At 40.4% G+C, this 27,236-nt stretch overlaps 1 protein-coding gene and 2 long non-coding RNA genes across 7 annotated transcripts in view; 1 reads left to right on the top strand and 2 right to left on the bottom strand.

Moving 5' to 3' along the window:
* The window catches only part of TLL1 (tolloid like 1), a 130,013-nt gene extending 127,205 nt beyond the window's left edge, over positions 1-2,808 (bottom strand). For 4 of the 5 annotated variants that reach the window (XR_011096222.1, XM_068681171.1, XM_068681172.1 and 1 more), the window contains exon 1: positions 1,890-2,808. Coding sequence is in view for 3 of the 5 variants with exons in the window: in XM_068681171.1 (XP_068537272.1) it covers positions 1,890-2,046 (157 nt within the window). In the remaining 2 variants the exon portion in view is untranslated. The remainder of the gene's footprint in view (positions 1-1,889) is intronic. The other variant, XM_068681173.1, reaches the window with a different exon arrangement.
* Positions 1,993-12,393, top strand: LOC137856144 (uncharacterized). The gene is made up of 3 exons (XR_011096223.1): positions 1,993-2,131; positions 3,014-7,773; positions 10,643-12,393. It is a non-coding gene; the product is annotated as an uncharacterized lncRNA (long non-coding RNA).
* A 6,837-nt stretch (positions 12,394-19,230) lies between these two features.
* LOC137856141 (uncharacterized) lies at positions 19,231-23,088 on the bottom strand. Its single transcript, XR_011096221.1, has 2 exons — positions 22,689-23,088; positions 19,231-21,449 (listed from the first exon to the last, which is right to left on the bottom strand). It is a non-coding gene; the product is annotated as an uncharacterized lncRNA (long non-coding RNA).
* Positions 23,089-27,236: the final 4,148 nt, after the last annotated feature.

Below are 27,236 nucleotides of genomic sequence, written 5' to 3'. Positions count from 1 at the left end.
ATTATCCTCCAAAAGAGGCTGAGCATCCACAATTATCATCATCTTTGATGGGGATTGCACGCATCAGGACTTCACAAGCTAGTACTAATGCAGCCTCTAGGGAAGATTTAGAAGGAAGAGTATTTGGGAATTAGTCTTAGAAGATCAGTTACATTGGTACATCAAACTTTCTAACTTTTTATCAAAAACAATTGGTGTATGGTACAGTGTGCAGCAGTAAGTACCATGCATTTTCAGTTCTGAAGAATGACCGTATGCTAAAATAACAAGAATGGGCTATTTACTGAATATAGAACCTCGCTCAGAGGTTCAATTGCTTTTACAATCAATGAGAACAACATACAACTAATCTTTCATGCATCTACCTGTCTCTTATCACAGTAGTATTCTGTGATTGTAAGCACCTCAAGAAGCAGCAGCAGCAGCAAGAACTTCCATGAAGTAACTAAATGGGCCAAACTTTCTAAAAGTATGTCTCTTCCTCTAAACTAAACAAAACAAAGTGATGGCAGGGAACTGTCAACACTAATCATATTTCACAGTGTCTTACCATCATCTTTCATGCATAAGCTTAAAACACTGTCATGAATTGTAATTTTTAATTACTTCCACTGCGAACCAAGAAGTATAACAGAAATCCCACAGCAGACAGAGTATACACTTATACCTCATTAAATAAAATGACTTGTATGAATCTTTTTAAAGAATTACAAAACAGGGAAAAAAAAAAAAAGTTCAACTTAATTATGACCAGTCGCTTACATTTGTGAGTGCTAATTGGAAAAAAAGTAATAATGTTTTGTTTTCAGTTGCTTCTACTCTTTTTGAACTTGGGCATTCCTCAGTTGTAGACAAGTAGGACCTAACAATTCACACTTAGGAACAAAATATTTTTGTGATTAGGAAAACATAGTGTCTGCATATTTGGCATATATGTTCACCACATTCTCCTCAATAAATTAAACAAAACCACACAGACATAGCGAACACAACCTTTGGCTGAACTAGTTTTCAGAATATAAAATAACTAATTAATGCAAAGGAGACTGCTGGAAAACTTAGGCACTTCTTTGACAATAAAGCTGTCGGGAGCGTACCACCACCGTGGCTCGCAGTACGTTTTGAAGATCGCATCAAGAGTCACTTGTCCACTGCTACACCAGTGAACCAGGCTTGTAAGATAAGCGAGGCTGCCGATAATTTCAGCGGCCCGCGGGCTGTATACATAGAGCAAGGCACCGGAGCCCCACATCAGGACGTGCTGTAGGACAAGGCTCCCTTGCAGTGAGGCTGTCCCGGCTCTGCGTGGGGCGCGCAGCAGGAGGGCGCAGCGCAGCCACCCGCTCCGACGGGGCGCCCCGAGGCACCGCCGGGCTCGGCAACCCTGCGGGCGGCCCCGAGAGCCGGGGTTCCGGGCCGAGGAGGGGTGACAGGTTGCGAAGAAGGCAGCCCAGGGAGGCGGCGCCCGCTGCCGCCGCGGGGGCGGGCAGGAGCCCGGGAGGAGCCGCCGCCGCCCTCCGGCGCCGCCTGCGGGACCCGGCCGCTCTCCGCCGGTGCGGCGGGGCCCGATCCTGCCTGCAAACCTCTGAGCCATGCCGAGACGCCCCCCGCCGCCGCTGCCCCGTCCCTGGCCAGCCCGCAGCCCCCCGCGGAGCCCCTCCTGCCCCCCTCCGGCAGCACGGAGGGCGGGGGGAGGGGTCGCAGCCGGGGGAGTCCCGGGCGCCTTCCCTAGGTGAGCGAGAGGGGCGCGGGGCTCCGGTTGCGCCCCCGAGGAGGAGCAGGTGAGCCCCCGACCTGCCCCCCGAGCACACGGCGTAACTGCGGCCGAGACACGGCCACCGGCCGGGAAAAGGGTGGGGGGAGCTGCCCTGGACGTGGAAGTCACTTACCGGCTTTACAAGGATCCTTGTAATCTATCGCCTCGGCTTTATCCTCTTCGGTGAAATCGTAAGTGTAGTCATAATCGAGGCCAGAGCAGGAGGAAGGCTTCCCACAGACAGTCCACCCGGCCAGCCACAGTGCCATCCTCCAGCAAAGCATTTTCATCCTCCCTCGGGCAGAGAGGTGGTGGACAGGACGCAGATGAATTAGGCGGACGGTTCAGCTGTCCACGCCGGCTTGAAAAAGGAGGGTAAGGGATGGAGGAACCACAGGTTTTTTTGGTTGATTTGGGATTTTGCTCGCTCGGTCAGTTATTTTTGTTGGCTTGGGTTTGTTTTTTTTTTTTTGGTGTTTTGTTTTTGTTTTTTCCTTCTCCACCTAGAGGCTCCTCGGAGAGCCGGTGCTCTCCAGGCAGCCCCGGTCAGACGGGCGCAAGGCAGCGCGCAGCATGAGCGCCGCTGCCCCTCCTGCCCCCAGCCCAGCGGGGAGAAGCGGCTGGGTGCGTAGCTGGGCGCAAGGGGGTGGACGAGGAGAGCTCGGGGAGCTCCCGACCGTCAGGGCGTCCCCTCGCCTCTGCCACAGGCCGGGCAAACTTCCCGCGGAGGAGGAGGAGGCGGCGGCGGCCGCTGCCCGCGCCCCGCTCCGCTCCCCGCTGCGCGCCCGCCTCCCGCCGCGCCGCCGCCCCCGGTCCCGCTGCTGCTGCCGGAAGATGGATCCGGGCTGCACATCAGCGAACCGCCACCGGGAGAGGGGAGAGGAGAAAGAGAGAAGGACGGACGGAAAGAAAAGGGAGGGGGGGGGTCCGCTACGGCAAACCGCGCAGTCCGAGTGATGGGAGGCGGCGGCTAGGCAGGAGGGAGCAGGGAAAAGTGTCAGAGCTTCCCCCCCTCCGCACAAACACTTACTCTACGCTCTGTCTGTGGTCTGACCCCCCCCCCCCCCCCCCCCCGCCCCCTCTCCTCCGTCCCCCTTTAACTTACGAAAACCTTACAGGCAACTAACACACAGTCGTCAGCATCCTGCTTACTTATTCATACAGTCAGGGTCAGGATCCGGGCTGCTTCTGATCTGCTCCCTTGATAGTCTTATGGAAACACACGCGCATTCACTATATGCCTCTATCTCCATATAGCTCTCTCTCTAGATAAGCAGCGCACGGCATTTAAACAACAACAAAAGAATCGAGATCAGATAAAAACAACGCGCAGATCGACTCCTGGCAGCCAAAAAGCTCGAGAGAACGGGTGATGAGGAGGAGGATGAGAAGAATTAACTGCAATTTAGGAGACGGGAAAATAAACCAGTGGCCGTGTATTTCGCTCTCCTGCGGCTGCTTTGCAGTGTTAGCCCCATGAGCTGACGGGTGGGGGTTAAGGAGCGAGGGGGAGGGGGAAAGAGAAAAGTTTAAGCGTCCATAGTTTGTTTAAAACAGAGGAAGGCAATATAAAAGGTCCACTGCTCTCCAGAAATTCAGCCAAGCAGCTGAGAACCGGTTCCAAAATGAAAGTAAGAACAAACAAACAGCAAAAAAAAAAAAAAAAAAATATCAAGGAGAACAAAAAGTAAAATCGCAGCAGCAGCGCTGAGATCTTGCAGCCGGGCTCTCCTGCTCTCACGTGGATCCCCGGGAAAGCGGTGGAGGTTTCTTTTCCAAGCGAAGTTTCCGCGGTGCCCAGCTCCGCTCCAGCGCCGAGGCGCCCCGAGCCGCTACGGGCTGCACGGGGCCGGGTTTTGTTTTAAAGCCCCCGGAGGGATCAGCGCGCAAAGCCTCCTCTCAGCCGATCAACCTGGAGGGGGGGCGGGGAGGAGGGGTGGAGAGAAGTGCTGCTGGAATAAAAATAAGAGCGAGCGGAAAAAAAAAAAAAAAAAAAAAAGAAAAAAAAAGAGAGAGAGAGAGAGAGAGAAAGAGATAGGTAGCTAAAGATCTTCCTCCCTGCCTGCCTGCCTCCTCCCCTCCCCCGAGACGGGCAGCTCCGATCCTGCAGAAACGCCTGAAACTGTTTCAGACCAAGGTGAGACTTTTCCGTAGCAAACTCTCCTCCTCCTCCTCCTTTTTACGAGTTTCCATGGAAAAGGGCGGGGGGGAGGTGGAGAAGGGGAGGGGGCTAGGGGCGGGTAGCGGGGAGTTTCTGCTGCTCCCATTTCGCCGGGGTGTCACATTTAACACGGACTTTTGAAAGGGCTGCCGCGAAGAAGCGGCTGCGGCTCGCCCTCGCATCCGAGCCCCGCACAGGCTGGCTCTCCCCGCACCACTTCCCGGTCGCCTTCCTCCTGTCGCAGGGCTGGAAATCCGGAGCCGGTCACTTCTTCCCCCGGCCGTGCCAGGAGCGCTGCCAGCCCCAGCGGGGGCTCCGCGGCCGCGGAAAACGCCGGCAGTTTTGCCAGGGCTGCGCGCCCCTCACCGTCGCCTTAGGGCGCAGCCGCCCCGAGCTCCCCCCCCCCCCCCCTTCCCCCGGCGGCCTCGGGCAGCCCCAGGTGCCGCGGCGGGGGGGCCAGGGCACCGGGAAAGGCAGTTACGCAAACTCCGGACAGGCACAGCTTGCTATCGCTGCTATAGCAAGGGCTGCTAAGGAGAAAAAAAAAATAAAAAAGGAAAAGGGGAAAAACGAGACAAAAAGCATACCGTCCTCCCTCCCCGAGGCCCTCCTCTGCCTCTGTCCTCCTGCAGATGAATGCTTGGTGCTGCTCTAGTTGGGTACTCAGCAGTTCGTGCCATTAGAACTGGAAAGGTCAGTTAAGACAGAGCTAATAACAGCTTAATAGCAGAGCATATTAAAGAGTCTAGCATCAAGTAAGGTCAACGTCTATAAGGCATCCACGCGCCATGCTACCTTACATTTTCAGCATCCCATCCGTGTCCATGTTATTCCCAGCTCCATCAGATTGCTCAGTCTGGAGTTGAAAGCCAAATAATGAGTGGCTGCCACTGAAAGTGTGGTTGCAGCCCTCCGTAATGAATAACAGTCTCTGTCCCAGCCATTCAGTTTGCTGTATGTCACAAGGCCTGCATAAACCACCACATACCACATCACAGAGAAGCCTGGGAAACTTGTGGCCTTTTTCTTTCCCCTCTTCCTCAATGTAATTTCCCTGACCAGTGACGCCAAACACTTGGTGCTAAGTCCAAGGAAGCTATTGGAGACCCTTGTGTCATCCCATCTGAGCACTGGCTGGGCTGATGTCTGCCTTCACTTGTATTGTGTCATGGTTTGGGAGGCTGTATTTTGCTACAGAAGTCAGCTTGATCCAAGCAGAAATGTAGCTTGTGTTATTTTGGATGTCCACAAATGGGATATTTTGTCTTACAGCATCTTTGATTACTTTATTATTTCACTTATTGGACCTCCCCAACCTAATTTTGCTGGTCTGTCAGTCTTGTTTGATACGCACACCTGTAAAAAGTCAATTTTCTTTCCTGTGCCTATGCACCTCAACACAAAAATAGAAACAACCTCAGTCGAGCAGGCATCCATGTTAGTCAATAGAGCTTCAGAAACACTGACTTTGCTGATTGCTTTGCAGACACGGAAGAATATACAACGTGCGATCCTGAACACGCCAGTCTCCCCAGCGAGGAGATTATTAGACTCTCTCCCCAGCGGGGGATTAGCTCTTGCAGTAAGGTACGCACTGACGTCACCCCCAGCAATCTGCCCCCGACCTCGGCAGCACCAGCACCAGCAGAGCAGCACCAACCGCCAGCAGGCTAGAGGACAGCTGGCCTTGCTGAGCCCTGACTCAGGCAGGAAACAAACTCAGAAGCGCTAGATGGGAGTCACGCAGAAATCTGTGCACGTAAGTGCTGTAACAAATAGATGCGGGTATAGGTCAGGGTAAAAGCTGTTTTCTGCTTGTAATCCAGAGCAGCTACACATTAAAATTGCTCTTTAAAATCAGCATTGCAGCTCTGCAGAAGCTATCCTACATTGCTTAGGTATTAATATTCCCATCAGTCACATTAGTAAAAGCCTTTCCTCACATTAAAATAAAATTTTCCTAGTAACTAAACTGGCTGACATCTTTAAAAAATAAACTTTTTCCCTAAGTGACCTCTTAAATATTCAATCTAGCTTGTTTTTATGATGCAAAATTTTGAAACATTTAAAGTACAAAATATTTTTTTCTTATCACACGTTCATGTCTACCATTCTAAAAAGCTCACAACTCTGATAATCCATCTGACAACACAGTCAATCAAAAATCCATCCTACAGCCGTTTCCAAAGAAACGAACACATAGCCAGAAAGACAGAATGCTTGAGCTGGAAGGAAACCAACCAAAGGAACACAACAACAGCGACAACAAGAACTCCAAGCATTTTGCCTTTTTCTTTAAATTTCCTTGTTTGGACATATATTAGTGACACAGGTAATGGTAAACACAATTGCATGAGAAGTGGCGGTAGTATTTTATTTTATTTTTTTAAATCCAGTCAACTAAAGGCTTTTCTGCTCCTCCCACACACACACACAAGAAGAAGAACTTTTTAAAAAAGGACAAGTTTGCAAGAAAGACAGACAATCACAGAACTAAAAAAAAAAAAAACACACCACATGTCTGAAACCGTTGCTCGCACCTCCTCCTCATTCTTTGGCTATCTGTCTCCTGCTTAGGCCTCAATCTCGTGCGCAGTTTTAGGTGGGTGGACACAATGGGCTTATTCACATGCACCAAACTCGGCACATGCTGAAGTCTTTGAAGACTCAAGACCAGTACTGGTCAGCTCCTCGGGACTCTCAGGATTTTTCAAGAGGCTAACACAGTGAAATTCAGAGGGAGTTGGTTAGGTTCCCACTTTTATCTCCTGTTAACCCCATTCCTAGTCCGTTAGGTACCTCAGGCACTTCCAAAACAGTTGAAGCTATGTTTAGGAGTTCCCAATTCTATAAACTGTTACTCAATAGGGAAGTACTGAAGCTGGAAGTGCATTGTGGCAAATAGCCTCTCCACAGTAATAGATAATCAGGCATGTATAACACAGATACATACCAAATAAACAATATAAATTATAGTGAAACTTTTGAGGTAAAAAAATCAAGCAGTCATTATCTTAACAGCAATGAGCTCACCTGTGAGGCCTTGTTTCTCCATTCTGTCACACATCTATTCATGTATTATGAAACAACTGTTTGTTGTATGTCCACAAATTCCCCCCCCCCCCCCCCCCAGAGGTCTCTGTGTTTAATTTTCAAAAAGCCCTTCAGTATTATGTTTTATGTTTATTTTTGAAAGCGTGGTGTATGCTTTATTCACTACACACACATTCAGATCCTACTCTGCATACAGACCTATTAATTTCCTTGTGGGCTTTAACGGATCTTTTTGGTATTCACCTGCTTTGGAAATATTAATTAGTTTAGTTTCACAATACACCCCTCAGATGAGGGGATATGAATATTACACTTGAGACAGTTATAGATCGTCTGGCTTGATACCTTGTAGACCTGTCAGGACTTGGCAAATAGAAAACACTTACTTCAAGGCCCAGTTTCCACTGGCTTCAGCTGCAGTAATCTTACTCACCAAGCATCCAGAGCTGCCTCTGATCAAACCCTGGAGTTTTCACACATCCAAAAACAAGATGCAAATAATTAGTACACAGTGTAACATTAAAGTCTTAAAACAGCTTTATCAAGGAGCTCTGTTGCAAAGGCAAGGGCTAAGACAGAAGTCTTCAGGTCATTCAGCTCTCCAAAGACTTTCAACACTGTTTCTCTTCTAGGACAAATGTGACCAGTCTTCTGCCAGCAACAGCCACATCAGTAATGGCACCCACATAATTCATCCACCGCTTTGAATTTTCTGCTTCTCCATGAAGTACCCGCTAGCACAGTCCTGTGTTTGGCTTAGCATTTGAGGCAGAGCAAGTCTCTCCAGCACTGGATTTCACAGGTATTACTGACAGAAGGGTGACAGCAACCCTTGAGTTTTCTTCCAAGCTCCAGGAGAGGGCTTTTCTTTCTTTTTTTTTTTTTTTTTTTAAATAGAACACTCCCGCCTGTTTGCTCCCCATGTCCCTGTTTTTCCTTATCTTCGTTTGTTATTTCTAACCCACACTCATTCTCTCCTCGCTCTTGGCTCTTCATCCTAGTTTTGTTTTTCTTATCTAGTTAATGGTAGTGTCTGATTCTCATCACTGTTCCAGCTGTCCTAGCTGTACTCTTCTTTAATCTTATTCTGGAGCTCCTCACTCTCAGATTCACATTTAGCTGCATAATTTTTTTTTTTTTTGTTTTCACTCCCATTGTCTAGTTGCTTCTTTTCTTAGGCTTTTTCACATGATTTAACTTCCACCCATGTCAACATTCACCTTCTTTGTATGTTCTGTGCTCTGGGTATGTACCAAAAAGTAGGTCTTGCTCTTCAACTTTATAACCCAATTACACAGTTACCCTTGTGCTTGGCCAAGGGTATAGCCTTACATCTCTGTTCAAGCAGTTTTGATCGCCTGCAACCCTCCTTCTCTTTCTTTTTAGTCTTAATATCTCAGGCCCAGTACCTTATGCAAGCAATTTCCTTGTCCCAAAACACACCCACCATTCCCACTGCTGATTTCTCCTAATCACTTTCCAGTAAAAAAACATTTAGAAAGAAAGAAGTGTTGTGTCAACTTTACCATGCTGCAAGATCAGTTCTTCCCTACTCAAATCAAACAGCCTGCATCCCATAGCTACATCCCATAGCTTCATCCCATAGCTACATCATGGAGCATTGAGCGTGTGAAAGCATCTCATCTTCTCAGTTCCAGACCCAAGCAAGGCATAGGTCAAAATGATCATGTAAAATGTCACTGCAGATGAGATACCCAGGTAAGATAGCTGCTGAAGCTGCATTCAAGGCTGATTGTGGTGGCATAGAAGTCCATAGTCTTAATAACAAAAAAGATACATCCTTTGACCTCAGGGGTGATACTTTCCTCCTTTCTGTTCTGCTCAAGATTTAAGTACATTTCCAACAGGCTGAGTGTACTGAAGACCTTCCAAAAAATACTGCTACAACTTTTAATTAAGAGCAAACCCATATATTTGGGAGCTCCATTTTCAAATATCTGGGTAATTTAAGGTAATATTTAAAAGAAATGTTAAAGAACAAGAAATCAAAACTACAAATCAGCCTGCAGCAGATACTCAGATGGAAAATATTATACCCAATCTTTACAATTAAGCAAAGTTATGTAAACTTAAACAGTATCTATTTACAGACAGCATCAGTGAACTTGAATAATAATTACCCTACCACATTCGGCTTAGAGCTGTGTGTTATGCCATCTCCGTTTTTAATGCTTTAAAAACTGCAAAAGAAGAGCATATAAAACTACATTGAGAACACATGCTGATGTTAAAACAAGTGATCAAGCAACAACAACAAAACCAGTGGTGCAATACTTAAATTAGAAACTGTTCTGTGTTTGCTCAGCATCCCTGATCCCCATCAGGCAATAAATCAATTTGCAGTAGCTGTGGACAGCTATTTAAACATAGGGCCAGAAGAGCTTAATTGTTAAAGCAATGTTCAAAGTTAGAAGGCTCAGTATAGGAGGTCATACTAAATATTCACTTCTCTGAAACTAGCTGCATTCCAAGTATGAGGAGGCATCCTGCCCTCCCCTTAATTAAAAAACACAGCCTATGAGCCCTGAGCTTAGCAGAGCTTAGCTTGCAGTTCTTCAGAATGCAGACAGACTGCCAGATGAAGAACTGACATCTAAATGTCTGCCAACTTGATTTTGTCTGGTTTACTTTATTATCTAGCAAGCAATACAGTTAAGGAACTGTTTTGAAATTTTAGTTTAATTTTACAAATTGGCAAAGCACCCAGTTCAATTCTCAGTTTTGTAAGAGGTTGCTCCTTGTCAAAGTCTACGGCAAACTTACCTTTTACTTTCATATGAACTGAACAGGATTACTTTTCAGTGATCTTCCTAAACAGTGATTGCAGGTGAACAGTTTCTTTGGGAATGATGATACAAGTACAAAAAATACAATAATAATATTACTATTCCTGTCATAAACCTTACTGTGATTCTTTTTAAATATTTTGCAGTTTTCAATTTTATCATTTTATCATTTTGAGTGTTACAAGGTTTTAAGGTATAATTCTACTTCAGGTACTAGTAAGCAGTTCCTTAATTTAAAATACATTATTACTGAGACTTATGAATTTCAAAACAGTCTTTTGATTAAAGTTGACTGAACAAGCATTTTATTGTCATTTAATTATTTTACATATGCATTTTATGTCACCTTCAGATAAGTAAACCAGAGTATAAAAAAATTATAAAGTAGTCACTGAAATCTTAACAACAACAAGGAAAGCCAGCTTCAGATTTGGTCCAATTTATGTCTATAAATTATTTTTTAAATATGCTTAATGTAGCTTGTATTTGCCATCAAGCAGAGAGACACAAATATTTTCTTGGATTTAATTCAGTGCCAGTGAAACTAAAAGCCAGTATTTGGTAAATAGTCCAGATTCCTAGTCTTTTCCAATCAAAGACACCTCTGCAACCCTCACATAAAAGTGGCAGTAATACAAGTGATGACTTTGACATTACTGAGATTTTTTTATTATTATTATTTTTTAAACACAACTTCAGGTGGCATTCTAGCAGGTGGCAAATTGTGGTCTACCGATTGGATGAAAAAGCACCATGTTCACTTTTTTTCTAGAATAACAATAACAAAAAGATTTAAATTCTGTCCACCCTGCATTATGAACAACTGTTGTTGCTAGACTGTGAAGTGGCTTTTGTTGTTCCCAGACTGACTAGGTGCACCGGGTTAATCTTACCCTCCAGTATTCAGCATACTGTCACATAGCTGGGAGTCACTGGATGATTTTTGACAGAAGAAAGCCTCTGATGAGCCTGATCTTGAGTGACTGCTGGGCATTTTGATCTTCCATTGATTCTTAGAAGATGAAGCTCAACACTTGCAGAACAGGATTCATTGTTTTGAGCAATGCACTGCTCACATGAAAACCTGTGTTTTAGTTTACATTGCAAGTTATAACGTACGATAACGTCCTTCAAATTTACTGCAGAAAACACGTAACAATAAGACAGAAGGTGAGGGATAAAAGCCAATAGAGAAACCATGGGTTAATTAGGTTTTCTACATAGACACAATGTATTCTTCTAATTTAGGATCACCAAAAGTAAATAAGACATACCTCCAACTCCCAAAAGGAAGAATGGCAATTGTCTTACAAAAAACAGCAAGAAACTATAATACAAACGTTATCAATGACAACAATGTTGTCCTATAGTTACTAGCTTTGTTTTATTTGCAATAACATTTATTAAACTTCTCGACATGGCAGAGAACTTTTACCCCTTTCAACAGGATTTCATTAACAAAGGTGTTATTGAATTTTACAGTGCAGCAATCCAGAAAAAACATGCATATACCTTAGGTAGTTTAGATACTTTTTTTTAATCTTCAGTAGTAAGAGATCATGAAGAAAACTAATTTCATTGCATTCGTATTTTCCATCTCTCTCCAGAATTATTTGTATTGTGCTTATTTTCAATTGCCTGTTGCTACAATAGACCATTTTCCTAGACTATGCAGTACAACCTTTTTAAAAAAGACAGCACTGATGTCTCCATGCAGCACTAATTAATTTCCATTGTCTGAAGCATTCAGAGATCATATTGTATTTTAAAGATTGATGCTCTTTCACTCACCAAGGTGATAATTTTGTGCAACCCCCAATCAACATTTGCTGTAAATAATGCATATTTTACAATAATTACACATACACACAGAATATAAGTATGCATTAACTCAACTTGCAAGCATTTTAGTAGAATTTTCCTTCAGAACAGTTACAGAACTAAGTCCATGCAACTCATTTTCACCCCCCTCCCCAAGCTACACAAGCTTCAATACTAGAGATGTCACAAATGACTGACTTGACAATTATTGTCAATTGTGTGCACACATACATGCACACATGCAATATAAAGGACCCAGCCCAAAGTCTGAGAACAAAACATTTCCACAATTAAAACAGAACGTGGAACCACCATTTACATAAATTTTCATTCTTCCAAGAAGCCAAATTGAAAACATGTATCTACAGAGTAAAGTTAAGACTGAGAGAGGTCCCAGGCATCTTTTATACCACCACAGTTCTATGTTGCACATGATACAGTGTCTAGTCTCACTGCAAAAGCACTACAGATTTGCTTTGTGTGTGCTACCAATCTGAAGAGTCAGATTTACTATACATGCTCCAGGCATCTAGGTTTGGGTTTCCTATGTCCTGGCAGGGGTGCCCTTTTCAGAATAGGAACTGAAGCCTTTGCTGTATAAGTACAGACTTAAAACAGCATCATACATCTGCACTTCTCAGAATCTCCAAGCATGGAGCAAAAGAACCAAGGTGTATGCTCGTGCTTATGATTACACAGAACTCACAGAACTGTCACAACATAAAAAAAAAAATCTTATAAGTATGTGTTAGTGTATTTTATTTGTTAAAATAAAAACTATTCTTTATAAAAAAAAAAAATTACTTACTAGCAACTAAAAACCCCTAACACAGTCTACCATAAGCCAACTTGTATCTATGTGGATCCTGTTTTTCAATAGCAAGTGACGTGAATCACCAGTCGCAGGATAGACATTGCATGTACATGTAAATGCAACTAGACACATGAACAAAATCCTTGTACTAGAAAAATCTGTAGCATAAAACTTCAAATTCTGCAGAACTTACACAAAAGCCTAATAGTGAGAAGAGTCTCAAATCTTCCTGTTTTAAGAGTTTACCATAATGAAGTGATAGGTCATGACTTCTGTTTCAAATTGTCTTCAGTTTGTGAAGAGGTCTTCTACAATTGCTTCTCCTTTCCAAGCCCATTTGCTTCTCTCTGTATGTGTGCCTAGGTAGGTTGAAAGCCATTACTTTTGCACTCACATCTTTTAAAATCAACCATCCTTTCATTTTTATCTTTCTAAGAAATGATCATTTCAATTCGCATCAAATGTCAAATTATTTATTGAATACAGTTCTTGATATTTGCATGTTTCACTTAACTCAGAATAAGGCTGTTTGATATACTTGTAATGAGTTCCCTATTCCTGCCCAAATTCTGTTTACTTTAATGAACAGATTACTTTGTTCATCTCCATCAGCATCTTACATTGTTAGAGCTTATATTTCTAACTCTCTAACTTTCATCCTCACCATCACTGCAGCAACAGAGTATTTGTTTCTACATCTTTATATTCCTAAATATGCCTGAGATTTGGTTTAAAAGTCAGCAGCAAGCTAAATGAGAAAGCTCTCTTCTGAACCCCAATCTGTCATTTGATTTTAGTACTAGAACTTTCAAAAGAAAAATTATTGATGTAGACAACATTTTTTACATAGCTGTCCAGATAGTACAGATGTAATCATGTTAATCAAGTACTTTGCTAGAGAAGTGTTGAAATACCAGGAACAACTAAAGGACCTCACTGTGGAAAAAAAGACTGTTACTTACAAATAAAATTTATTAATTTTTCAACAGTGAGCAAGCATTTAATGAGCATAATATAGCAAACAGTGCCTAGCCAAATCTCCAGTTAAGAGCCAGATTTAGTTCAGCAATAAAAATAATTTCAACTGTAGCAGCATTAGGCTTTTTTCATGGATTACCTGAAAAGGAAAAAAAAAAAAAAAAAAAACACTCGTTTTATCAAGCCACCAGAGCCACTAGGACAGAAGGCAGTAGATGGATGCTCCCAGCTTGTGGAACCTGCGTGTCTTCTTGAGGATTTCCCTCAGCCTGCAGGTGATGGCACTGAACACGATTTGCAGAGGCCTGGCATCCTTGCCCTTGCAAGCAGATGCTGATTTTTTGGCACCCTGCGACCCCTAGTGAGAGCCAAAGGCGGCCGGGCAGCAGCCACCGCCGTCCCCTGGCCTTTGCTCCCGCTGGGTCTGGGCAACCCGTCCCAGGAGCCGCAAGCACACAGGCATGCTCTTGGCAAGGCATCGACTGCTTCCAGCTCACGGGCAAAACATACCTCTAGGGACTTCCCTTTCCCTCACTAACTACCCGAAACGTTGCTATAAAAGCATAACAATGCATTGCCTTTAGTTGCTTTGAAACAATGCACTGATTGTGTGGCTGTTGTTGGTCTAAATTCTGATGGCAAGAGGGAGAGAGGTGAGAAACAACATTCATCTTCTACATGCTACAAAAAGTGAAAAATTGAAATTGCAGGCTACACTTCAGGGAGCTTTCCCATGTAGCTACAGACAGGTAAGGCATCTTTGCAAGCAAAAATGTTCAATACAGAATTTATATTTGTTTGCATGATGGTAGTAAGAAATTTATCTCACCATATTCAAAAACTGCAAGCTAAGCTTTTTGCTGTAGCAGTTGTGTTCATATCCACCAGAACAATAGTGTTTAGAACAATGATTTTGCTCAATGTGTACATACATAAAAAGCTTTCCCTGAAAACATAAACATGCAAATATTGAAGAAGAAAGGGTATTTCTAAACTTGGTGCAATTTTTCCAGTAAAGTTTCATAAATATATTCATAAATATATATAGGAAAATTTGCATATATACACAAACATATATAAAACTTCTACACACTTCAGTAGCATACACACTTTGAGTCAGTAATACATGAAAGGGGTAAGCCTGATGCTTTCATTTTTGCATTTTGCTAAAAATACCTAAGCAATGCTAAAAAACAAGGTAAACTTAGTGAGTTTTAATATTAGTGTTGTCCAGCAGAAATGAAAATACACATCAGCTAGATCAAATAGATCACTTTTTTTCAGTAGAAAACCTTGACAATCTGAGACTAGTGAAGCACTGTTATCTATCAGATAAAATATTCCAGGATTCTAAATGTACCCACTTTTCAAAGACACCTTTGAATATCTTGTGATATATTCCATGGAATATATGGAATCTTGTGATTCCAAAGCAATAGAAACCTAAGATGAAGGCTTTTTATTCATCACTTTGCATCAAAATAATTATGACTTGTCTTTATTGAATAGTATTGCATTCTGATCTGTAGCTCTTTGCAGTTAAATAAGTTCAGAGGCAAGCTTTCCAGTCATTTAGTCTGTCTTCCTAGTTCCCATTTACTCACACATTGAGTTGTGTCCAAGTCATACTGACAACCAAAACTAAATATTCAGTGATCATAAGCGGTTCGAGATCTGGAAACCTACTCTGAATTTTCTCAAGTAATTTTCATTGAGAGCTGAAATTCTCCTAGATGTTGGCAAAATGGGAGCATGGCTAACATGACTGTTGTATGAGCCATCTCCCATTTCTCAAATGTTTATTTTAAATAGCTTAGTGGCTCCCGTTCCTGTCACTGCTAAATCACTGGTTCTAGATAGGTACTTCCACTGTCAAGCCTATGAATTACCTCTGAAAAAAATAATTATTTTTCCCTTGTACAGCGTTCATTGATAATTATACTTTTCTTGTGTATTTAAATCATCTATCATATACTTTGATAGAAAGGAACAGTCTACCTTACTGCACCACTGAGGTATCACAGCTTGCATAACCCACACTAGTATATTGGTAAACAAATACTCAGTAAGAGATCTATGTCTCTTCTGTGTAATTTCTCCTCAATGCCAAGCTAATCTTTCTTTAGGTTTGCTCCACATGTGACCAATCACTACACAGAATCATAGAATGGCTTGGGTTGGAAGGGACCTTAAAGATAATTGTTTTCATCCCTCCCTGCCATGGGTAGGGACACCTCCCACTAGATCGGGTTGTCCAGGGCTCCATCCAAACCAGCCTTGAACGATTCCAGAGATGAGACATCCACAATTTCTCTGGGCAGTTCCAGTGCCTCACCACTCTCACTGTAAAGAATGTCTTCCTAACCTCTAACATAAATCTCCCCTCTTTCAGTTTAAAACCATTCCCCCTTGTCCTACCATTACCTGCCCACAGAAAAAGTCACTCTCCTTGTACAAGCCCCCTTTAAATATGGAACATATGCATTAAGGTCACCCTGGAGCCTTCTATTCTCCAGACTGAACATCTTCAGCTCTCTCTTTCTTCATAGAAGAGGGGCTCCAGCCCTCTGATAATCTTCATAGCCCTCCTCTGGACTCACTGTAACAGGCCCTTAACACACCTTTCTTGTGCTGGAGGTTCCAGACCTGAATAAAGGTTGGGCCTCACCAGGGCAAAGCAGAGGGGGATACTTCCCTCCCTTGACCTGCTGGCCACTGCTCCCGTGATGCAGCTGGACTTCTGAGATGCAAGTGTACACTGCTGGCTCATGTTGAGATTTTTGTCTACTAGAAGTCCCAAGTCCTTCTCTGCAGGACTGCTCTCAATGCATTCTTCTCCCAGCCTGTACTGCTGTCTGGGATTGCCCCAACCCAGGTACAGCACCTTGCACTTGGACTTGCTGAACCTCATTAGGTTCACATTGGTCCACTTTTCTAGCTTGTTTGGGTTTCTTAGGATGGCATCCCTTCCTTCTGCTATATCAGCTGCACCACTCAGCTTGATGTCATAAGTTTTTAGAGGCCCATTTGGCTGAGCATAGAAGCTAAAAATACAGCAAAATTAATATAATCCTGTTGAGTCACAGCAATTGGAAAAATGGAGAAACAGTCTTGAGGCAGCAAACCTGGTTCTGCATACCATTATATTGGTGGCTTAGTTCATGGCTACTGGATCCACAGTAGTATTTATAAAAATAAATATATATATATATGCAATTGGAAGTGTATGTTACTACAACCTCCCCAGCTACACATTGCACATTGTTTTCTCTCTGTTGGTATTTCTGCTATTGAATCAAGTGGATCATTCCATCCACTGCCCACAGGTTTAGACAAAGTACCTGAAAAAATCCCATTTTGTCCTTCAGTTACTTCATAGGGGACTCATTAGAAGATTTGTATATGCATATGTGCATGAAGAAAGCTGAATAGCTGAAAGTGAATTTAAAAAAAAAAAAAGGAATATACTTTATGTTCAAAGTCTTATCTGACATAAGATAAAGATTTGTTTCTCTTAAGTTTTAAAAGTTTCCTTTAAGTCATTTGTTCTTTTATCAAATAATTCTGGAAAATATCACAAAATGCAAATTCTAAGTTGATATTTACATACATTCTCTGTAGGTGTCAGCATTGCTTTATATTGTTGTAGAGAACTGTATTTTTTTCTTCTCAAAGAAAGAAGAAAACTAGACTTGTATTTTTCTAAATGAAAGATATTTTTTTGCTGTCCATTTGTCTTGTACTACCCATCTCAGACTGAGAGATTTAACAATGCATTGTATAGGTGAAATTACAGTGAATGTAAAGAAAAAGGCTACATTGTTTTCTATCACCAGTTTTCAGTTTTTAAACTGTTTTGTTTTGTTCCAGTTATTTTGCGTATAAAAATCATTCCTGTTGAAGTAAAAATAAGGATCATTTAACATTTGCAAATATTTTTGAAATTTTATAGTGAAAACACAATTCAATGATGCCACTGTAAACCTACCATCTTTACACACACTGAGGAAGAAACACTGGACCAGAAGTTCTTAAATTTCTAGGCAGAGTTCTCAGACAAATCTAATTTAATACTTTCATTCATAAACTTACTGTACAAAATAAGTATGCCACTGAGGTCTATTGATATGTTATGGAAATGAATTATTCATGCAGAAAGGAACCATAATATCATACTAGAGTAGTGAATGACCTTGGGAGCCAAAGTAATAGTAATTGGATGAAAATCAATTTTACAGACTACAAGGTCATAAATAAAGGATAGAAAGAATTCTTTCTGGGATCTCAGTTATAAAATGTGATTGAAGAGAGATATGGATTAAATAGTCCAAATGATTATCAACCTCCTATACCTATAAGGAAGAAACAATCCAAGCATCTATGGTGCAAGACATTTCCAGTAAAAGACCAATGCTGATGACATTATAGCTCATGTATGTATGAACATTATTTGAATGGGTGCATATAATCCCCACCATTCTTCCAATCAAAGGAATGGAGAGCCTCTCTTCAAAGAAGCTATGGAGCATTTCAAAATAAAGTGAAAAGATTCTTTAGCTTCTTGTAGAAGCAGTGGCTAACAAATTAACTATTTAACAAAAGTAGCATTGGCATGAGATGAAAATAGCCGTAATTTGCTCAAGAATGGAATTAAAGTTAGGAGTAATGATTCCGGAGAAATAATGAAGTAAAATATCATCTAATTTTCAAAAGGAATTCAAAAAGAGAGCATGTGACTTATCTGCTTGGCCTAAGTGTGCTGGAGTCCATGTGCCAGGGAGGTCCAAGTAGCTGCATCTTTCATTTACATTACAGATTTTAACTGATGTTTGCCCCTAGTGTTATACTGTTGTTTATTGATAATATCTAATGCTATTTAGATCTATTGATTGCAGGAAGATTTCACTGATTTATTTTTTAAATGAAATGAAACAGAAAATGAGAGTTTTTTGCAGTAGTAGCCTCAGATTGAGTTTAGACCAGAATTCTTTAATACAAATGACAAGCACCTTGACTACAGAGACTCCTCAACATTGGCTGGCTCACAACGAACATATTCAAGCTAATCAATTTTTATTTCACATTGGGCATTTACTTAAGTGCAAGTTTTCCCCACACATTTGCATGATATACTTTCTGTAGAAAAAGGTTGTTTCCTGAAGATTTGTTTACATATACATTTTTCTCTTCTCTCCCTCTCCACCATGCCTCTAATAAATTTGTCTATAAAACATAAGAGTTGCACTGATTTATTTTTAGGTCATCCCAGAAGTACTTAGAAGCTCCTATTAATGGCACAGAATGCTGAGTTTTCTATAACTCTGTGGCTGCAGAATCTTGTTTCTGACATAGATTTGCCCTTGGACTGCAGAATAAACAAAAAGAGTATTTATAGCCCTTCTCATACAAAGAGATTTGATCATTCAAAAAGGCAACAGTGAATTGCACAGTACCTTCTATATCTCCAGGCTTGCTACTAATATTACTATTAAGGGAAAGCTTATGTCACCTCATCTGTCACAATCTCTGCTTTTGTACATCTCTGTATAACAGTTAGACCAAAAAAGGTTAAGTATTATTTTTACATTCATTTATTTGAACACAATTCTATTATCAGGACAGATTTAGAAATACTGTCCTCCACCTGAATTACATCACATTGTTATAGTTGATACAGGAAATAGGAAAAGTCAAAGTAGCACTTTTCAGAGTCTGTCCAAAGTAAAATTTAAGTAAACAGGCAAATCTAACAGCTTAAAATAACTCTTAGTTATTACTCTTACTAAATATTACTAAATAACCAAAGCTGATATAAGGTAGGCAAGTCCTAGATTATCCTTTATTATTATTATTTTTAAATTTTTTTGGAACACAGTTCGACTCTAACGTAAGATTCAGTGAATTATTGCAAGGCTAGAAGTTGCTTGTTCTGTCAGGCATAAACCAGAATAATCTATGTGACTTAACGGTCCTTCCTAAAGTCATTCTCTACTCTCTAGACCCAATATCCTTGCTTTAGAAGAGATCCTGCTTTAACTAACATTGAGCAACGCACCACACAGCATGTCTGTGCTTTGGAGAAAGCACCCCTGGCTGGAAGCCTCACTGACTCAGCTGGATTTACTCCTCCATGGCTCAGGGTACTTGCACTGCGGTGGCAGTGACATTCCCCTTTCCATCTGTGCTGAGTATGCACGCTTCCATGCTCACAGTCACAGCCACATCCGGACCCTCATCAACTCTGGAATATTCTCATAAAGCTCAGTTTATTATTATTCTGGACTAGGGTTGATTGCTGTGAATTAAAACTCAAGTAAAAAACATCCAATATGAGCTTATGATTTTACCTGGCTTCTATAATGAATAATCACTTAAAGCAAGATAACATTTTATGACTAAAAAAAAAGACATTAGAAGGCATGCAGAACTGTCAGTGATCTCCCTTCTTGTTACCACTCCCTTTACTGTTCTGCCATAAGAAACAACAAATCCAAATTCCAAACCTCTCTGAAAAATATTTCAACATTCGTACCACTAAACTGAATACCTAAAATACAGAACAAAGGTTGTATGGGCTTTCACATACAAAGAAAGAATTTTAGACTCCTAATGTATTGCTATTATATTCAGCATGCCAGAGATGAAGAGAACATGGGGGTAATTGCTACCCAATCAACCACTTAGAAACTAAAATATTAGGAATCTCACATTGTTCTCCCCACTGTAAAACAACACAATGATTTTCAGTTCAATTACTTTAAAGTGTGAGGACTAAAAATCAGTAATATCTTGAGGAGCTGAGAATTTCCCCAGCTACAGTGTAGAGACCCTGTTTGCATTACTGGTGTTGATAGCATTTTTTCTCATCTCTGACATCTTCAATTTTTATTTTTTTTTTTTTTTTGGTCTTACAGTACTATGATTTAGAGGAAAATATTCACATTTTAGCAATATTTCATCTAAGCTGACTTGCAACCCAACTTCTGAGTACAGCTTGAACCTTATTCTACTGATTAGCCTCTTATGAAGTAAAACCTTACTACACAGGAACAGAGGCCAATTGGATTATTTCTGCTTTATTCTAGAATAAGGGAAGATTAATCTAAGCCACGTCACTTTAGCATTGGCTGAATTGATGTGTAAAAATAAGCGTCAAAAGAAAAGGACAATCACACTAAGATGTATGGAGAAGACATTACATGCAAGTTGAATATGTGAAAGCTGATACAAAAAGTTTCATTGATGCCCTGAATTAAAAAGAACCTTTGGCTACTGAAAATAAATTAGTAGATTTTTAAAAACTGCAAAAGAAAATAAGTCCTTCACAGATAGTTTGCAACTACTGTAGAAGGATATACAACTGAGTGTCAAAAATAAATAGACTATCATCACAAATTAGGAAACAACTAATTTAAATATTAAATAGTTTGTGCTACTATTCAATACCCTTATATAAAACTTATTATTCTTTGTCACTTTTTCTAGTTTTCTATTAAACAATTAACTAAATGCTAGCTCTGTATACAGGTAACCTTGTTAACATACTTACATCAAATAGCTATGTTTCAGAGTTCAGAATATGAAGTATTTAAAGCACAATACAGTTTTACACAACTCTCATGTAAAGCAATTCTTATGATTGCACACTACAATTTCACTGAAGTGCAAGAATGAAGAACAGTATTTACTGATTTTTTTATTTATTTTTTTTTTTTTACACTGGATCAACAGCATGTGAAGCATCCTCAGATTTCTAAGAAAATTACGCGTTTGCTGTTAATGGATACCTGAGAAAAGTTATGTCTTTTCTCCCCCACAACAGTACCTCATAGAATCTTTTTGGCAAAGGCAATGACAGAAAACCATTCTCCAGGGAAACATACAGTTGCCTCAGCTACAAGATCATCCTTTCTTTTCTTGACATCCCAACTCATTCAAAACACATATTCCAACTTCCTCAACAACTGAGATGAGTCCTGCAAACAACAGACTCTTTCACTGTGTTGTGCTGATTCATTCCAAGCACTGTTCATCCTGCAATCTGAATGAGGCAGGGTCCTGTGGGAAAACAAAGAATGAGATCATGTAATTAAAGACTATCTCATAATGTACACAGGGATTGAACTATAATGGCCTCAACAATCTTAATTCTGTTTCTTAACTCTTGAGTGATTAAGACTGCAAGCTATTTTGATGTTGTTTTCTCTATATAACCAACAACATTTCTGAGAAAAGGAATCTAAAAGCAACCAAAACCCCCAAGCCAAAAAACAATCACATGGAATCATACCAACTACTACATGGTATGCAAGGAGAATTACCAGTAGAGCCAACTGGAGGAGAAAACAACACTGCTATTTTTATTGAACATTTTTCTATTCTCAAATTGCCTATCCATTAATGTTTAAATGTTTCCCAGAGTTGTTTCAATGTTAATGAAATTCTGCCAGATTAAGCTGTTTTCAAATCCTGCCTCATGCTTCTTACCAGCTCACACACTTGTTCACTCTGGCAGGATGCTGAAGAGCCTGACCACACTGCCCAGGCCAACAGCATACCTGACAAAAACAGATCCCAGAAGCCCTGCTTCCAGCCTTGCAATTTCTTTGCTGTGTACTTTGTCAAGTTGGACACAGAATAGCATTTTTATTTTTTTTTTAATAAGAGTTTCAATTTAAATATGCAAAGCTTCTAAATCTCTTATAACATGGACACCATTCCCCATCCAGAACCCCACCCCAAGTCTCTGGTACACATACTATTTATTTGCTAGCTCAAAGTATGAATTGTACAAACAGTATTCATTTTTCTTTGACTTTTCTCAAGATCTGGATCTTCTGCAAGTACTGACAGCCATATCACAGTAAGAACAACTCTTGTTTTTAAAAAACAACCCTCCACCCTGAAATTCTAGATCCTGAAAACACTGTTTCAAACCTCTAGAGAAACAGGTTTGAGGCTATCACACCCTATGCTTTCTTTCTCAGCATGCCAGGTGTGCTATGCTTAGTGCTTCCAGAGAGCAACACAAGCAGGGCTGTTCCACAAGAGAGGACAAACTGGGAGCCAAGGGTAACCTCAGCAAAGTCCTTGCCCACACTGACTGCAGCACAGTCCCATAGCATATGAATGCAATAGGCAGAACAAGGTTTTGGAAACAAGGTCCACCCAGACACTTCAGTGGAGAGCAGCTGGAGGCAAAACTAGAAATGAAGCTACAACATGAACCAGTATTGCCCACTCAAGGAAGAAAAAAAAAAAAAAAAAAAAAAAAAAAAAAGCTAGAAAAAGAACTACCTGCAATACAAGCCTAAGGTCCAGCCAGGGAATAAAGTCAGATAGTCAGATGAACAGAAAGACAGAAGAACAAACAGAATGCCAGCATAACTCAAGAAAGAAGTGATAGCCAACGTCCGAGCTTAAATGGCATTCTGGGTCCACCTCCATGGGCAGAGGGTGTGTGGGCAGCATCCCAGGTGAGGCTGCTCAGAGCCATCAATTTCTATTAGTGCGCTCAGAGCATGGCAAGTGTTACAGTTAATGTTAGGGTTATGGTTAAGAAAAACACAGGCTATGGAGCCTCAGCATACTCAGTAGTTTGTAATTTCTAGGGGAGGGCGTGAGCTTCTATGAATAATTCCTGGTGTTTGGGGATTTTTTCATGTTCGTTCGGGGCTTTGTGGCTAATGTTGCTCATTTAAAGGATTTATTCTTCCTCTCTTTCTTTAGCTGTATTTTGACTTATATTGGATCATTTGTTTGAAGCCATATCCTTCCTTTCTCTGTTCTTTTTGTTTGTCTCCTTTGTTCATATTTTATGTTTGTTGAAATGTAAACTTCTTGGCACTGCAATGTTGAACAAGTTCCTCAACTCTGGTTGAACTTGTTAATGTTGGGAACAAGAGTCAACACAGCATAAAGGATGTTAAAACTTTTTTCCTAACTACTGAAGGTTTTTCTATCATAGATGCTTGGAGATCTAGTTCCAATAATTCATTCTAAGTTACAATGTTCAGTCCTTCAAGAGTCTCTGAACTGGCAGGACCTAGAGAGATTTTAAGACACCAAACACACACACACACAGACTTCTTCTTGGATGGTGAGCTATATATTGCACATTATAGATGCATCATGAGGTTTCACCTGTTGTCCTTTAAATGCTTCTGAGGCTTAGACGGATGGAGAATTGGGTGCGGTTCTGGTGTTAATTCAGAAATATTGTCCATCAGTCCTGACAATAATGCCTTATTTATTTGTCCACACATAAATTCTATAAATGAGAGTAGCTAATACAACTCAAGGTGCTTGCAACTGAAGGTTTCAGTGAAGAAATGCATGTTACTGTTTTGAATTTCTAATGGATTTCTTTTTTTTTTTTTTTCTATCCAGAATGACAGAACACACTCTCACATTGATCACACTCTCATGAAGCAAAGTAGGAAGACTTTTATCAGCTACTTTCATCAGCTATCCGTTATATCCAGGCTGAAACACAGGTGGTGACTAGCACAGCAACAAAGCAATGTGGCACAGATGGCAGGAAAAGGTGCCACAATCAGTTGAATTTTAGGCCATAGTAGGGTGCTGTTTCAGGAGTTTTGCCAGGACTTGCTATTCTTAAAGAGAGTGCCATAGAAGCTTTCACATCAAAAAGTGTGACTTCTGATATGAAAGGTAGCAGATCATATTCACAGCTGAGTTTTGGCTCCTTTCTTCTACTTAAGAAGCAGACAGAAAATTCTCAGTATAAAAGAAGATCACTGGGTTTATGGTTGCTGTATGGCACTGGAAATGAATACAATCAGCATTCAGAACAATACAGATATATCATGAGAATAAGATACAGTTACACAAAAATCTGTGCTCCCCTGTTACAAGAAATTGCATCCAGCGTGAGAGTTGGTAGACTTTATTTTGGGGTGATAGTAACACAGCACTGGGATACTCACTCTGCTGACTGCATCCCCAGTGTTACCTACCAACTCACCCAGGTGCACAGAGTCAGATGTGGGCAGTCATGCTCACACTCCGACCTAGCATTGCATAAGGTTTTACTGTCCCACAGCTGTTCAGAGATTCAGAAGCTGACCCTCTCAACCTCCATATGAAGTACATCCAAGCAGGATTTACAAGCTGAGAAACGGTCCATTGCTAATGTGGTCTAAATGCTTTTTAGATCACAGAGTGAACAAAGTGGTATTGTGACGGTGTGGACAGTCTTATGTGACTGTACTTGGATATCCATCCAAGTACTGGAAAACCTGACCTTAACTAAATTGTTTAAACAAAAATTTGCAAATGTAATACAAGATTTGACTACGTACATCAAATCAGTTATGCTCATTGGGTAGGTACGCACCTCTTCCATACACCAGGGGAGTATTTCCAATATAGTAATATATGCATATGTATACAAATACACACATACACATGTATACATATATAAAATGAAAAGATACATAGTGAAGTACTCTGGGCTTTCTAAATGAGAAGACTAAAATTCATAAACATGTATTTGGTAATTCATTCAGCCTGTGTTGAATATAGAACCCTTCACATGGAGTTTTCAAAATATGCAGAATGTGAGGTGAGTTCATTAATGAGGTGTACAAGAATGGGAGCAATAGATCTTTTCATGCAAAGAAGATTTGGCCTAGAGCAAGAAGAATCATCAGCTTCAACAACTCTGGTTTTGCTAAAAGATTTTTTCTGATACTACAGAACAATACCAAAATCTCTAAAGAACAGGTGTTTCCTAGTCCTCTTGCTGATGCAGAGGCTGCTTTGGAGAAAATTTTCAAGTAATTGAACTGTAATTCTAATTAGAAAGCATGTACAGAAACTCAAATGAAATAAAATACTGACGCTCAAACAGTTCAAAAATTTAGTCATGCATGCATAAAGCACAGAAGAAATTGTAAAGATGGATGGCTCAGAATAGAATATTGGCTGTTTAGGGTTTTTTGTTGATTTTTGTTTTGGTGGTGGCGATGTTTTTTCCACAACAAAGTTTCTTTCCTTATTAGTTGACCTACCCTAAAACATAACAGAATTTATATATGGACATGCATATACATATCTTTTGACAATTATACAAAATATTGAATTTATCATTTCAATTCAACACAAGCATTTAAATTTATGAAACAGAATTTTCTTTAAAAATATTATTATTGTAATATTATACATATCTACTAAATGTGCACAAATCATAAGGTTATTCTATCCCCATAAAGTAATTTGATACTTAGAAAATGATTGTATGAAGTATTGAAACCCGCAGTTTGGATTTACACCATGCACATTTGAATTACAGAAAGTCCTAGAAAGTACAAACAGAATAGATGAAATTATTTTTTATGTGTTAAGATGTAGTCTGCCAAATTTAAATTGCAACAGCAATATACTTTTGGCTAAAACATAGCCATTGTTTTAGGTTCAGGTACTGAGCTTGAACTTCTCAGAGAGCTTCAGCCAGTCAGTAAAACAGTGGGAATTAAAGAAATGTCCACCACTTGTCATGACGGTAAGTATTTTGACAAAACCCATCATGCAATAAATAAATAAATAAATAAACAAACAGTATTAATGTCCATTTGCCTTGATAAAAGATTTCAAAAACATACATGATATCCTAGCAACTAGACATCAGAAGTTTTCGATGCACACACCTCACCCTTTTCACTGTCTCATGTAATAAAAAGAGAATAATAAAATTCCAAACATGCATTCAAATCCTGACATAAAGCCTGAAAATACAACTGCTCAACAATACATAGTAGATTTGAGCTCTTTTTTTTTTTTTTTTTTTTTTTTTTCCTGGCAGAAGTATATGCTTAGACAACTTCCAGAATATAGCTTTGTGATTGAAAGGGCAAGATAGTGTGTTTTGTGCTCTTGTCCGGATAGGTTTCTAGCTGTGAAAACGTAAAACCTTACCACATCAGGTTTCTTCTGATGGCTTTTGTTCCATGTCCAAATGTTTTTTTCTGGAATCTTTCCTTCTATAACCCATGCTGTCAAGAGCCCTCTTTGTGGTCCCCTCCTCAATCTGCTTCTCCTAAAACAATACAAACTTTCATTAATACGTGAGGATACTTGAGAACACAGCTCCCTGGAGCATCTAAAGAAAGTGCCAGAAATGGGCCACATGGCACAAACCAATAAACTACAAAGCCATTTTATAAAGCCAGTTGTACAATAAAAACACATTCATTTAATGTCTCTTCTCTTCCACACTAAATATTTTCATTTTCAAAGCACTTCGTTATCCCACCAAATGAAACACTGTCTCTAGCTTTATTATTTGCTGTCAATGCCTTTTTGTAGAAAATCATCAAAATCACTGTTGATTTTGCATGTGCAATAGACGTCTTTTGTCTGGTATGATATGCAATCAGTGCATATCGGTATTATTTTGGGTACTTCTTGACTTGTTCTTATTTTGATGCCATAAACCAGAGGACAATAAAGTGATTTGGATTCAGAGGCTGACACCAGGATGTATTTCACCCGCACAGTAATCAATAGTAGCCAGAGTTCACAAGGAAAGTGTGGATCACAGATCATTTCCTTTCCTTGGTTTGAGTATGAGTATAGACCATAATGTGCTGAGTGTCCTTTCCTGCAAATGGCATGCTAAAATGTATGCACTGATTCCAGTAAATTGAAAACTCCTAATTGACCCATCACACAAAATAGAACAACACAAAGGACGTTAATTATAAATACATTGGAAGTGAAAGGAGCACAAGGGTTGAGATGGCATATTGAGAGAGAATCAAGAAAGGCAAAAGCCCAAATCTACAAAAAGAGAGGGGCAAGTATTGGTGTCAGGCAAGTGCT

This window comes from Anas acuta, chromosome 4 (genome assembly GCF_963932015.1).
Source record: "Anas acuta chromosome 4, bAnaAcu1.1, whole genome shotgun sequence".
Lineage (NCBI taxonomy): Eukaryota > Metazoa > Chordata > Aves > Anseriformes > Anatidae > Anas > Anas acuta.
The sequence above is the reverse complement of the archived record's forward strand: the minus strand, read 5'-3'. Positions and strand labels throughout refer to the sequence as shown.